The sequence below is a fragment of the Pinus tabuliformis genome, chromosome 7 (genome assembly GCF_031772625.1).
Source record: "Pinus tabuliformis cultivar Carrire ecotype Pingquan chromosome 7, CPIR1, whole genome shotgun sequence".
Lineage (NCBI taxonomy): Eukaryota > Viridiplantae > Streptophyta > Pinopsida > Pinales > Pinaceae > Pinus > Pinus tabuliformis.
In genome coordinates this window covers 1,085,639,113-1,085,653,320 of record NC_142293.1, presented here as the reverse complement: position 1 = coordinate 1,085,653,320, position 14,208 = coordinate 1,085,639,113, and the positions used below count along the sequence as shown (strand labels likewise).

The window sequence follows — 14,208 nt, the reverse complement described above, 5'->3', positions numbered from 1 at the left end:
TCCGTGGTTAAAATTTTAGAAATTTTCGGATGTTATTCAGGCCTAAAATCCTAATTCTTATAATAAGGCGAATTGCTAGTTAGCTGGGGAATTCGCATCATTTTGTGGGTTCGACTTTGGCTCGGAGATAGGCCAAACCCTTTCTGGGTTTTTGTGGGTTTTGGTCAAGGAGCTTGAGGTTAAATTTGCAACATTTTCTGAGCATCAGAGGTGGAGTTTCTTGCAGTCCCTTTCCAACCAGCAGTGTAGTTTTCTGGGTAGCATAGAGCATTAGAGGAGCAGTCATTTCCAACATTTGAGATCATTGTATTATCCCCTAGGTTCTGTCGCTTGCCATTGAGGCAAGCCTAGGTTCATTCCTCCATACTATTGTACTTGCTCCATTGATTAATAAAATGGCTCAGTTGGTTCTTACTTCTGGAGTTTTTATGAGCATTTGTTGATTGTTTAAAATTTATGTGTTGTAAATCATTTTTGCTTTGCATATCATTGTTTATTTAAGTTTGGAACATTACATTTCACCACTAAAACCAATCAAAGAAAAAAGGGCCTTAAAACCCTCTGAGCCTCAGCTCACAATTCAGAAAGATCAACAATTCATCATGAGAAAAATGATTCTCCTTTCTCTTATTTATAGATTCCCTTTGGGGTCTCTTATCCCAATTTTTATTTGAGGGGCTAACAAGTTTCCTCCACTTTACCCCAAATTTGGCTTTTATTACAAGTTTTCCTCCAATTACCACTGTTTACAAAATGTTACCCCAACAAAATTGAATAATGGGTTTCCACCTTTATAAATGTTGAAAATAGTAGCGAGAAAGGTTCCGTGATTTATGCCCTAATCAAAGGGACCTCAACGAGTTCTTCCTTAGCATGCTCAAATTCTTATAAGTTAGGAATCAATTCCTACGAGTTAGGAGCTAATTCCGATAAGTTAGGACGATTTCCTAAGATTTAGGATAAGTCCCTACAAATTAGGACAAGTTCCTATAATTTAGGATGAGTTCCTAAAAATTAGGACGAGTTATGAAGCCACTGACTAATGTGCAAAAGTGGAAGGTCAAGTTTCTTGTCTTCTGGTGCGAGTTAATTTGGGAAAAGGACAAGTGACTGAATCTCAAGTTCTAGAATTGAGATGAGATGAGTTGCATGAGTTAGTTCAACTCAGTTAACTCAATCGATCCCAAAGTCGAGTTTCTTGTCTTCTAGTGCGAGTTAATTTGGGAAAAGGACAATGACTGAATCTCAAGTTCTAGAATTGAGATGAGATGAGTTGCATGAGTTAGTTCAGCTCAGTTAACTCAATCAATCACAAAGTCAAAATCAATTCCTAAAATATAATTCTCCAGATTTAGCCATTCAAATTGTTTTAAAAGGAGGAACGAAGGCACAATTGTAATCATTCTTGAGCACGAGTTTGTGTGTGAGCTTGTGAGAGAGCGTGTGCAAGAGGGAGGCTTGTGCGAGTTGATAAAGGGAAGAATTACCTTGGGAATGCACTAGGAAATAGGAAGAAATTCCTAAGAAATAGGAGTTCCTCATGCACTTGGAAATAGGAGGCTATTTCCGGGATTTGTGCAAGGATTTTGGAGCTCATTCAGGTAAGGCAAGAAGGCAAGCACATCAAGGGTCTTGCAGATTGTTTCAAGCTTAGTTCAAGTTAGGAGATCATTGTATTCTCTATTGAAGGAAGAGTGTTTTGTAAGATATCTATTGCTCATTCTTCTATCAATAAAATTCTCATTCTTCTATCAATAAAATTCTCAAGCAAGCAGACAGTTTTCATAGTTGGGTTCCTTAGAAAAATTGTGTTTTTGAATTGTGTCACTGTGTTATTTTTGTTCCTATTCTATTGCAAATTAAGTAGAGAAAATTTTGTATTAGGAATAGAAACTAGTTTTCAGAATTGTTCATTAAGCATTTGCAGAATTTCAAGGAAATTCTACATGGTATCAGAGTCGTGAATGGTGAGGGACTAATCTAGCACAAGTAGCATGCTAGAAGTAACAGTGAAGAGGTTTGTTCATAGAAGTGTTTGAACAACAGTATTGTGGGCCCCAATTTAGAGGTTTGAAGGATGAAATCTGCCATGAAAGGGTTGGTTGATTGAGGCCCTAGGATCAGCATTCTTAAGTGAATAAACGGTTGATAAGAGGGCAATTCCAGAAGTCCCTAAGAGTAGTGATGATGGAGCAGCCATATCAGTGCTAGTGGGCAGTTTGTTGAAGACCCTAAGAGTTGACAATCTTGGAGGAGCAAGAGAGCAGCTAGTGGCCAGATTTGTTTGAGACAAGTGCAACCTTGAGCAGCAAGGCAGGGAGAGATCAGAGTAGAGAAGTGGTGGTTGAGCAAGAGTAGGATAGAGCTCTCAAGATGGAGCCTCAACAAGTATCTCAGTTTGAGTCTATGCTAGTTGGCAGTTGGGTCGACCAACAGGATGATGAGGAGCATAGCCCAGGGCGAGTGGAGGCAACCACTCAGTCAGAGACTCCCAATATAGGGAGAGTTCAAGCCAAGTGGGCAAAGAATTTGGTTAAGGGAGATCAGAAGAGAGTTGAATCTTCCAGTATCACTTCCAGCCAAAGGAAGCAGGCATAGAGGTACGGTACATGGCACTTATGACTAAAGTGATGTACTCGTAGAACATGGTGGGAAAGAACAAGTCTTCATATCAGGGTCCACAGAAGAAAGCAAGGAAGTCTTCTAGTTCAGAGGGAGTAGCTATAGCAGTAGAGTACATGGTAGTGTTGGAGACAGATCCAGGTGGACGAGATTCTTCTAAAAGCACCTTCAGATCCAGGTGGACGAGATTCTTCTAAAAGCACCTTCCTCGCTAAGAGGGACTGTTGAAAATAGTAGTGAGAAAGGTTTCTTGATTTGTGCCTTAATCAAAGGGACCTCAATGATTTCTTCCTTAGCATGCTCAAATTCTTATAAGTTAGGAATTGATTCCTATAAGTTAGGAGCTAATTCCTGTAAGTTAGGACGAATTCCTAAGATTTAGGATAAGTCCCTGACTCCCTACAAACAAAGATGAATTCCTATAATTTAGGATAGGTTCCAAAAATTTAGGACGAGTTATGAAGCAGTTAACTAATGTGCAAAAGTGGAAGGTCAAGTTTCTTGCCTTCTAGTTCAAGTATATTTGGGAAAAAAACAAGTGACTAAATCTCAAGTTCTAGAATTGAGATGAGACGAGTTGCATGAGTTAGTTCAACTCAGTTAACTCAATCAATCATAATATCGATTCCTACAATATAATTTGCCAGATTTAGCCATTTGAATTGTTTTAAAAGGGGGAACGAATGCACAATTGTAATCATTCTTAAGCACAAGTTTGCGTATGAGCTTGTAAGAGAACGTGTGCAAGAGGGAGGCTTGAGCGAGTTGATAGAGGGAAGAATTGCCTTGGGAATGTGCTAGGAAATAGGAGGAAATTTCTAAGATATAGGAGTTCCTCATACGCTAGGAAATAGGAGGCTATTTCCAGGATTTGCACAAGGATTTTGGAGCTCATTCGGGCAAGGCAAGAAGGCAAGCAGATCAGGGTCTTGCAGATTGTTTCAAGCTTAGTTCAAGTAGGGAGATCATTGTATTCTGAGTTCTCTATTGAAGCAAGAGTGTTTTGTAAGAGATCTTTGCTCATTCTTCTATCAATAAAATTCTCAAGCAAGCAAAGGGTTTTCACAGTCGGGTTCCCTAGAAAAATTGTGTTTTTGATAGTGTGACTGTGTTATTTCTGTTCCTATTCTGCTGCAAATTAAGTAGAGAAAATTTGGTGTCTTGTGAATAGAAACTAGTTTACTGAATTGTTCATTAAGCAGTTGCAGAATTTCAAGGAAATTCTACAATAAATGAGTATATCTTACAGAGTTGGATAGGTTATTTCATCCTCCTTGAACCATTTAATTAGAAGAAGACATTACACCTATTGCCCATGAAATTTTTATACCTAACTCTCCGGAAATATATTCATTTTGTCAATGACCGGAAAACGGTATCTACATAACGAAAATAGGAAAATAGCTCCCAAAAAAAGGGGGAGGGCGGGAGAAGGTCTCATATTAATGCCCAAGGTTCAGCCAATGGAGCCTTAATTCACTGATGACGTGAAGTTGACAACTGCCAAGTCATGTGTGAAGGTAACATTCTCGCCATGGTCTGCCCCACATGCATGGCATGAGTTTGAAAGGGAGGAGGCTCGATGCAAGCTCTGGGCAATTTTGCCACAATAGATGTCCCTCAAAGCCATCACCTAGGCCAAAGGAAGTCTGCTCTTTGCATGTTGCATATCCAAGCATACTTCTCGGAGCACTTTAAAAAATAAAATAAAATTGTAAAGCCTTCTTTAATCAAGGGCAATAAAACATAGGTGGCTGGAAACCTTGATGTTGATAGATAGACCACTTAGGGATGAATGCATGCATTGTAAGCTAGCTGCTAGATATACATCCCCTATTATAGAGTGGATTGGTTGGCCTTGACAGCATTTTCTCATAGCGGTGTTTCTGATGAACCACCACAGCCATTGCTTAGTCTACTTGCTTTGATTGCGTGAACCAACATTCAGGCATGATAACGTGTAAAATTTGATAATCTGTGGTACCCAAATGACTACCACTTAACCTATAACCACAAGCCATGTTGGGAGCTTTGGTATTCTTGTGGACTAAATTACAAACCCATGGCCAACCAAACAACCAATCAATCTAGAATGCAAATTCGTAGTTATGAAGGAGAGCTCAATAAAAACCAGATATGTTTAAAGTTAATCAATCAATTGACCCAATAAAACAATCAATCAATCAAAAATGCAAATTCCTAGTTGAGAAGGAGAGCTCAATAAAACAGTTACTGTGATAGAGCTCACCTCCATCTATGAGGCAATCTCTGATAACTGAGAATAAAATGCACCAATTCAGTCTCAATAAAAACCAGATATGTTTAAACTTTAAAGTTAATCAATCAATTGACCCAATAAAACAATCAATCAATCAAAAATGCAAATTCCTAGTTGAGAAGGAGAGCTCAATAAAACAGTTACTGTGATAGAGCTCACCTCCATCTATGAGGCAATCTCTGATATCTGAGAATAAAATGCACCAATTCAGTCTCAGTAGAGGATAACAATGTACTCCCTCTTACCCATCTTTCCACATATGAGAATGGTACTTCCATGACGTCTTTACCAGGCCAGGTTATAAGAATATACACGGGATCCTATTGTCCATGAAATTTATATACCTAACTCTCAAGAAACACGTTCATACTGTCAATGACCAGAAAACAGTATCTACATTATGAAAATAAGAAAATAGTTCCCAACAAAAGGAAGAGGGTAGGACTAGGAGAAGGTCTCATAGTAATGCCCGAGACTCAGCCAACAGAGCTTTGATTCACTAGTATATTAATGCCTAAGGCTCAGCCAATAGAGCTTCGATTCAGTGGTATATTAATGCCCGAGGCTCAGCCAATAGAGCTTTGATTCACTGGTGAGGTGAAGTTGGCAACCACTAAGTCATGTATCAAGGTATCATTCCCACTATTGTCCGTCCAACTTGCATGGCATGAGTTTGAAAGGGAAGAGGCCTGATGAAAGCTCTGGGCAATTTTGCCAGAATAGATACCCCTCAGAGCCAGCACCTAGGCCAAAGGAAGTCTGCTGTTTGCAGTGTTACATATTTGAGCATGTTTCTTGAAGCATTTTAAAAAATAAAATAAAATTGTAAAGCCTTCTCTATTCTAGGTGGCCGGAAGCCTTGCTGTTCATGCATAGACCATCACTCTTACGGATGAATGCATGCATTGTAAGGTAGATATAATCATATACACCCACTATCATGGAGTGGATTGATTGGCCTCGACAGCATTTTCTCATAGTCGTGTTTCTGATGAACCACCACAGCCATTGCTTGGTCTACTTGCTTTGATTGCATGGACAACCATTCAGGCATAATAATGTGTAAAATTTTCTAATTTGCAGTACCAGAATAACTACCACTTAACTTATAAGCACAAGTTAAGTTGGGAGCTTTGGATTCTCGTGGGCTAAATTACAAACCCACTGCCAACAAAACAACCAATCCACCTATAATGCAAATTCATAGTTGAGATTCGAGAAGGAGAGCTCAGTAAAACCCAAATGTGTCAAAAGTTAATCAATCAATTGACCCAACAAAACAATCAATCAATCGAAAATACAAATTCCTAGTTGAGAGTGAGAGCTCAGTAAAACTGTGATTGTAACAGAGCTGACCTACATGTATGAGCCAATCTCTCGTATCCGAGAATAAAATACACCAATTCAGTCTCAACGGAGTATAACAATGTACTTCCACTTACCCATGTTTCCACAGATGTGAATGGTACTTCCATGATGTCTTTACCACGCCAGGTTATAAGAATATGCATGGGATCCTATTGCATATGAAATTTCTATACCTAACTCTCAAGAACATGTTCATACTATCAATGACAAGAAAACAGTATACTGTATCTACATTATGAAAATAGGAAAATAGCCCCCCAAAAAAGGGGAAAGGTGGAGAAGGTATCATATTTATGCCCAAGGTTCAGCCAATAGAGCCTTGATTCATTGGTGAGGTGCAGTTGACAACTGCTAAGTCATGTACCAAGGTAACATTCTCACTATGGTCTGCCCCACTTGAATGACATGAGTTTGAAAGGCAGAAGACCCGATCAAGCTCTGGGCAATTTGGGCAGAATAGATGCCCCTCAGAGCCAGCACCTAGGCCAAAGGAACTCTGCTCTTTGCAGTGTTGCATATCCGAGCATGTTTCTCGAAGCACTTAAAAAAAAAACCAAAAAAAAGGTTGTAAAGTTTTCTCCAGTCAAAGGCAATAAAGAATGGATGGCTGGAAGCCTTGCTGTTGATAGATAGACCATCAATCTTAGGGATGAGGGATGAGTGCATGCGCTGTAAGGGAGATATGCATCCTCTATTATAGAATGGATTGGTTGCCATTGACAGCATTTCTCATAATCGTGTTTCTGATGAACCACCATAGCCATTGCTTAGTCTGCTTGTTTTGATTGTGTGGACAAACACTAAGCCATAATAATGTGTAAAATTGTGGTAGTCATTGTGTAAAATTTGGTAATTTGCGATACCAGAATGACTACCACTTAACCTATAACTACAAGTTAAGCTGAGAGAGTAAAATTCGGTAGTTTGTGGTAACAGAATGACTACCACTTAACCTATAACTACAAGTTAAGTTGGGAGCTTTATATTGTTATGGGCTAAATTACAAACCCACGGCCAACGAACAATCGATCAATCTAGAATGCAAATCCATTGTTGAGAAGTAGAGATCAATAAAACCTAGATGTGACTAATGTTAATCATTCAATTGACCCAACAAAACAATCAATCGAAAATGCAAATTCCTGGTTCAGGAGGAGAACTCAATAAAACCCAAATGTGTCTAAAGTCAGTGAATCAATCGAAAGTGGCAATTTAAAGTTCATAAATCAAATTTCAGGAGGAGAACTCAATAAAATATAAATGAGTTACAGTTAAACAATGGATGCGGTTATTCGTCACTACTTGCAAGGCAAAGGCGAGACTTTGCACAGAGAAACCAATGCTAGTTTATAAAATATTGATCGGACTCACCTGGGGAATGGTCGAAGGAGATGAGAACCACCAATATGCGCTGGAAGGCGATTGCGAATTGTTATGGAGTTTGTGGTACCTACTGCTGCAGCAAATACAAATAGCTGATGAAGAGGCGAGTACGATGAGATTGTCAGCGTCCTTAGAGCCATTATATCAATGACATAACTATGATTCCGTTATGACATGCCTATTATTATTCTTGGTTCTGATTCCCATTGGACCCTTGTCTTGTATTTATTATTATTATTCTTGGTTCTGATTCCCATTGGAGCCTCAGTTGCACTTATTCAATATATTCATAGTGTAATATTAGGAATTTAATTTTTGTTATTTTTTAAATTTATTTATTTGTAAGAGAATTGATTGAAGCTTTAATTTATTTATTTGTAAGGGGATGCCTTTGAAGTTTCATTATGGGTTGTTTAATAACACTCATTTATATTAGTTACTAATTTTTTGTTTTTAGTTTTATTGAATTTTTTATTTTTTATTTCTCTTTTTTCTATTGACTTATAATTTTTTCACAATATTTTCAATTAAAAACCACTTATTATTATATTAAAAACATATTTTAATAAATTTAATTATATACATTAAAAAAACACACACACATATATATGTTTGTTAATATAAAAAATATTAATTAATCATATTTCTTAATTTTTGGTGATGGCATTTAACCATACAATATTTTATTAGTTGTTTTATTTTTGTGATTAAATTTTTGTTTTATTATTATTTTTATTTAATTAAGCAATATTTAAGCTAAGCGACAAGTACTAGCTACTATGTAGCCCTTGTTCCTAGTCGCTTTACGAATTATTCCCAATGCAACCCGTCCAAAATTATTATGGATTTTATATATGAAAAGAGGCTCCATAGATATGTACCTATAGCATTGAATAAGACTTTTATTTGTGTTTTAAATTTCTTAATATGAAGTTACAATAATGGTTTTATGTTTTTTAATAACCAGTTATATTAAATGTTTTTTTATTAGTGATTTTATTTGTTTATATATTTTGTAATTTGCTCCCCGATCGGGTGTGAGTTGGATCCAATGTGTACGTCTTGACCCATGGACTAATACAACTCCCAAAGAAATCTAAGGCAACCCTATGTATGCATGCAGCACTAGGAGAGGTGGTGATGCGCATGCGAGGGTTAAACGTCGACTTAGAAGGTGGCAGAGACATTAAGCTAGTCGAAAAGGTGTGTTCATCCTCCACTGTGGTTGGTAAATTGGTCAGTGTGCTTCGTTCGTTGTGGATCTGGTCCGGGTTGTTCGTCTTGGGGAAAACATTGTCTCAATCTCTTTCTGGTCAAGGACTCGGTCACTGGTATGTCTCCATTCTTAATTTTGTTCTCCCTACATCTATGGCTCTTCGTCTCTGTCCTCGGGTATCTGGGATGCATGGAACAGTGGTAGTCTAGTGAGATTGGAAAATTAATTCTCTGGATTGCGACATGGTTTGGTCAATGTTATGTGTCGAGTTGTTAGTTTTTTGTGTTCTTGTGTCAACGGTCTATGAGATTTGGCTCTCGCGCATGGGTTCACGCGAGGTTAGGCCTACGGGTTGCTCCAGGTTTTGTTGCACTCCCTACCTATGTTATTTCGGAATTGTAAGGGTTTTCGTCTCTAGTCAATTCTATTTGGGTCCTGAGGACTCCGAGTATTTATGGTCTTGGAATATGGCCATTGTTGTTTGTAATCATTGGCCTAGTCTTAGTAGGCACAGAGTCGTGGTTTGGTTTGAACTGTGGGAAATGTCTAGTGTCAGTCTTGTCCCTGTGGTAATGGTATATTGCATTTGGTTTCGGCGCATGGTTGTGTGTGGGTCTTGGTCTAGGGGCAGCTCACGGCTCAATTGTTCTTTCTTTCTCTAGCGTACAGTTATGTTGCTCGAATTGCTTAAATATGAGATTCATCTGGCCCATTATGGGGTTTTTCATGTGGATGTTTCAGTCTGTTAGTATAGGCCTAACTATGGGCACTAGTGGAGCAGTGGTGGACGCGGGACTGTAACGCTTTGCTAGTCGCCTGTTGACAACAAGCTTTCAATCTAGCTCCTTATTTTGTTGGTTTCTTATGTAATTTCATTGGCAGGTATTCAGGGTTGGAGCAACCCTCGGAAGTGTCTTACTTTTGAGCCTAGATTATGTTTGGGTCAACCTCCAGATTTTGAGACAACCCATTATTTGATTTGCAGGTGTAGCAAAATGGTTCATGCCTCTAGTAAGGGAAGGAATGGTCGGGGAGGGCGTGGTTGTGGGGAAACAGAGGAAAGCATCCCCTTCCCAAGTCAGTCAACCTAGCTCATCCGAGGGGACTGTGCGTGGGCGTAGATCAACATCTCGAATTATCTAGGAATTCGCTCAGGCGTATCATTTGGGCAGTTCGACCCCGATCAAGCAGCTTATAGTAGATTGGGAAGAGGAGATTAAATAGACAGAGGAAAGTTTGGAAATTGATTTGGATGAGTGGCAAACTTTGATTCTTGACCTTGGCCATACTCGTGGAAGATCCACTCAATATAAGAAAACGATCCACTTATATTGGATGATGAAGAGCCTTCTGGATAAAGCCTTGGAGCAGTTTCCACCTGACATGCATTTGTCCTCCCATGGACACTCAGATTATACTAAAGAGTTTCAAAAGATCCAATTTCAATTGCAGCAGCAAAATGGACGCCTCAACCGCATTGAGCAACACATCCCATGCATTCCCCACATTTGCCAGGTTCCACTGTGAAGGACCCTACTCCTGTTGATTCAGCTGATGATGAGTAGAGTGACAGTGCACCCCTGGTTATAGTTTTGTATGAAGCAGTTTCAAATTTTTAGGCATATTATCAGTTATGTTTATAGGTATCTAGCTAGTAGGAAGAACAAAGACTCTCAAACATATATAGTGTGGCTAGCAAGACTTATTTTTTTGTTTCTGGATGGCTTATTTTGTTGTTAGGTGGCCAACACACCTAGTTTCCCTCAGGGCAGGTTGAGACCACCTAACCTTCAGACATATGGATGTAACCTGCTTTTTTGATAGAAAATTAATGGAAAGGTCCTACCAAGATTATTATATGTGTGTGTGTGTGTGCAATTAAATTAAACATTTTTAAAGTGATTTTTTTCATATTAGCTTAGATTCATTTTAATTCCAAATTTACCAAAGGTTTACAGGGATGAAGTTGCTCGAGGTGCCAACTTTATTTTTATTTTTATTGTTATTTTATTTTATTTTATTTATGTAAATTGATAAGTCAACATGTTTTAATTGATAATTATAATTATTAATTTTATTTTAATCCATTCTTATTTTTATATAATTTGTCCAAGTCAAAATATTTACACAGCATAAAATAGGAGCATGAGACATTACATTTCTGTTATATTGGGTTAGTGAGTGCCTCTTGACACAAAAACTTTATCTTAATTTTTTTTTTTTGTAAGCTGCGGTAGTGCCTTTCTTTTTCTATTTATATAAAAACAAGTTGAACCATATACATCGTTTTGGTGGCCTCAACCTGCCCAGATGGGAAACTAGATCTGTTGGCCACCTCAAGTTATTATAAGCCATCCAGTAGCAAAAATTAATAAGTCTACCTATCCATGCTAAATAAACCTCGTAGCAGCTAATGCTAAACATGTTCCAGACAGTCATGAAACTATTAAAAAGAAAAGAGAATATTGTTCTCAAAACCAAACATAAAAAGCCACTGCAAAAACTAAACTTCTCAGTCTTCCATGTTCTCAGGTGCTGCTGCCACGTCCCTTGTTGCTGGAGTTAACTTCTTCAGCTGTTGCTGGATTTCCTCCAGCTTGCTGTCTTGCATAATCATTATGATTTGTAGATTTTTCATCTCTTTCTTCATGTTTGGCATGCCCTAGGCTAGCTCTGCCATTTCACCTGCTACTTATTCCAGTGCCTTGGCAAGTAAACGTTTCAGCACCCAGTAAACGTGCAAGGCTTGCTTGTATAGAGTCATTCTTCCCATGGTGTTCCCCGGGTTAGGAATGAGATCTCCCCATTCCTCCATTTCAGGCTCCGAGTCTTCTTACATAACATTTTCTTCCAGTTCCTAAATGAGCTTGCGAATGTCAGCATCAGTTCCTTCTCGATATGCCCTTTCAGCCTCTTGCATTGTTTTCCTCATAGTTTTCCGGCTACACCTCTGAAGTGTCGGCATGGAGGTCATGGGGTCGATACGTCTTGACTGGCTATACCTACCTCTTCCACCACGACCTCTTCCACGACCTGGGCATCTTGCTCTTTACAGGCGCCTGTTTACCATGACCAACAACAAAGGTTAGATTATCTACATTTACTCTTATTCCCATTTCTTGAGTATCCCTATCCCAGATTTTACCCTTCCCACTCTAGGTTCTCCCGATGGTCTGGCTACTCCCAGGATTCCTTCCCCTTGGGCAAGACAAGTGTATGCCCTCTGTAGTCTTATCTGCCTCCCCAACTACTTGCTTACCCTCCTCAGGCTACCCCTGAACCCAACACTTGTAGAACCCCAGCATGCCTTTATTCTGGTCTTCGTGGTTCTTTACCTTGTTAGGCCCTTCCTCTGCATTCCTCATCTTGCCCCCCTCCATCTCCTTATTGCGCGCTGCAGGTAAGGTTACAGGCTCACGCGGACTTCTCCCTCTCTCAACAATTCCTATCTCCCCCCCTCCTTTGTCATACTACAAAAGATTAAAAGGGATGCAAGAATTGGCTTTGAGAAAACATACTCAGACTTTCACTCAGTCGCAGAAGACACCAATTTTTGCTTAGCTCCGATTTTCTCCTTCCTTTGTTGCGTATTGATCTCTCTTTCTCCCTCAGCCACCCCCATTAACCCTCTCCCATTTATACTGCCTCCCATCACCCTTCCGCCGCCATTTCCTACTACCTCTTCCCCCACTCCCCTATCACCTCGATGCCTCGAGATTCCAACATGCCTGCATGATGCCCTCGCGTCCCATGGAGTTATTATGAGAGCGTTTGGTGGCCGGCCTTGCCAGCCTCTCCCCTTCGTTGTCCTCTTGAACGTCCTTTCTCTTTCTCTCACCCCGATTGGGGGTATCTTAAGTTTAATTAATATAAAAAATTGTAAATAGAATATTCTAATTGCTCGGAGAGGCACTTTACAACCTAGTATTATGGTGTGAGGGAGATGATGTCACAAAATGTTACATTTAAAAATAATAAAATATTACTTATATTAACAAATTAAAAATTACTAATAACAAAAAAAATCAATGTCAACAATAATTAAAATACTTCAATTTCCACCTTAATTTTACATCAAATTTTATATATAGAGATAAATATTTTTAGTAACATACATATGTAATTATTTCACTACTTAATATAGATTTGACAAATGGCATGTAAAATAATATTGTGAACACTACATGATATGTAATTCATTTTATGTTGAGTTGACATGTAACATTTAAAACAAAAATATGTTAATTAAAAAAAAAAATACTATCAATTATAAATAATATAAAGAAAAAACAAAATAATCAAAATTAATTTATTTCTTATATTTTCACTTTCCATTGTGATGGAGATGTGTAATGAATAAAGTTCATAAATAATATTTTAAAAATATTAATTTCAAATTACAAAGTGGTTTGTGCCCTAGCACAAACAATTAAGCAAAGCTATTCACTGATAAGCTTCTATTTTTATTTGCTATTGAAAAAGGAAGCAGACAGTTACAGATTTATGGTGACTCCCTCTTAGTTGTCAATTGGTTTAATGGATCATCCAAATGTCACATGCACAAACTCCGCCCATCGTTGGAGGAAGTGCTTCTACTAAATGGAAACTTTGATCTAATATCATGTTGTCACATTTATAGGGAAAGGAATGTCATTGTTGATGCACTCTCCATGGAGGGCACGCAACAAATTAGGGGCACATGGAACATCATAGAACAAAATGGCAATGAGCCCTATGAATACTATCACGAGTCGTTTATAGGTGATCTTCATTTGGTTGAAGCGGAGGACAGATGACACACAACTCATCACTTATTGATAATGATGGCAGTTTTTTTCTCATGTTATATGTTATGTTTTCTCCATTATGCATACTTATATGACTATGATATTGAATATATCCAAAAAGGTGTGAGGTATAAAAAACTCTCTGGACATGCTTTTTGTACTCTCTTTTTTTTATGTGATGACTACAGGATGATAACTCTTAAACATTGATGACTGAAAGGTTGTTACAAAATGGCCTCTTTTGGTAATGCCTTCAAGCACCTACTGCATGTAATTTTCATTTTCATCAAAATAGAAATTATGATTTTTCCACGGGGAAAAACTTAAAAAATACCAAGAACCAATAAAAAAAAATGGATTATAAATCTAATATTTCAATATACATGTTAATATATATATATATATATACATGTGTGTGTGTGTGTGTGTATATGTATATGTATATGGAGAGAGAGAGAGTATTTGGGATGGGCGCTGGTTCTCGGGAGAAGCAAGGGTTTTCTGAGAAGCAGTACCTAGGTTTTGACGCAGATGGTTTTCAAAGGGGGAGGGAA

The 14,208-nt window shown here is 38.2% G+C and overlaps 1 protein-coding gene across 1 annotated transcript in view; it reads right to left on the bottom strand.

Moving 5' to 3' along the window:
* The window catches only part of LOC149251342 (protein CutA 1, chloroplastic-like), a 245,977-nt gene extending 238,130 nt beyond the window's left edge, over nt 1-7,847 (bottom strand). The window contains exon 1 of the mRNA XM_089459358.1: nt 7,640-7,847. Within this exon, the coding sequence (XP_089315484.1) occupies nt 7,640-7,791 (152 nt within the window). The 5' untranslated portion in view covers nt 7,792-7,847. The remainder of the gene's footprint in view (nt 1-7,639) is intronic.
* Nucleotides 7,848-14,208: the final 6,361 nt, after the last annotated feature.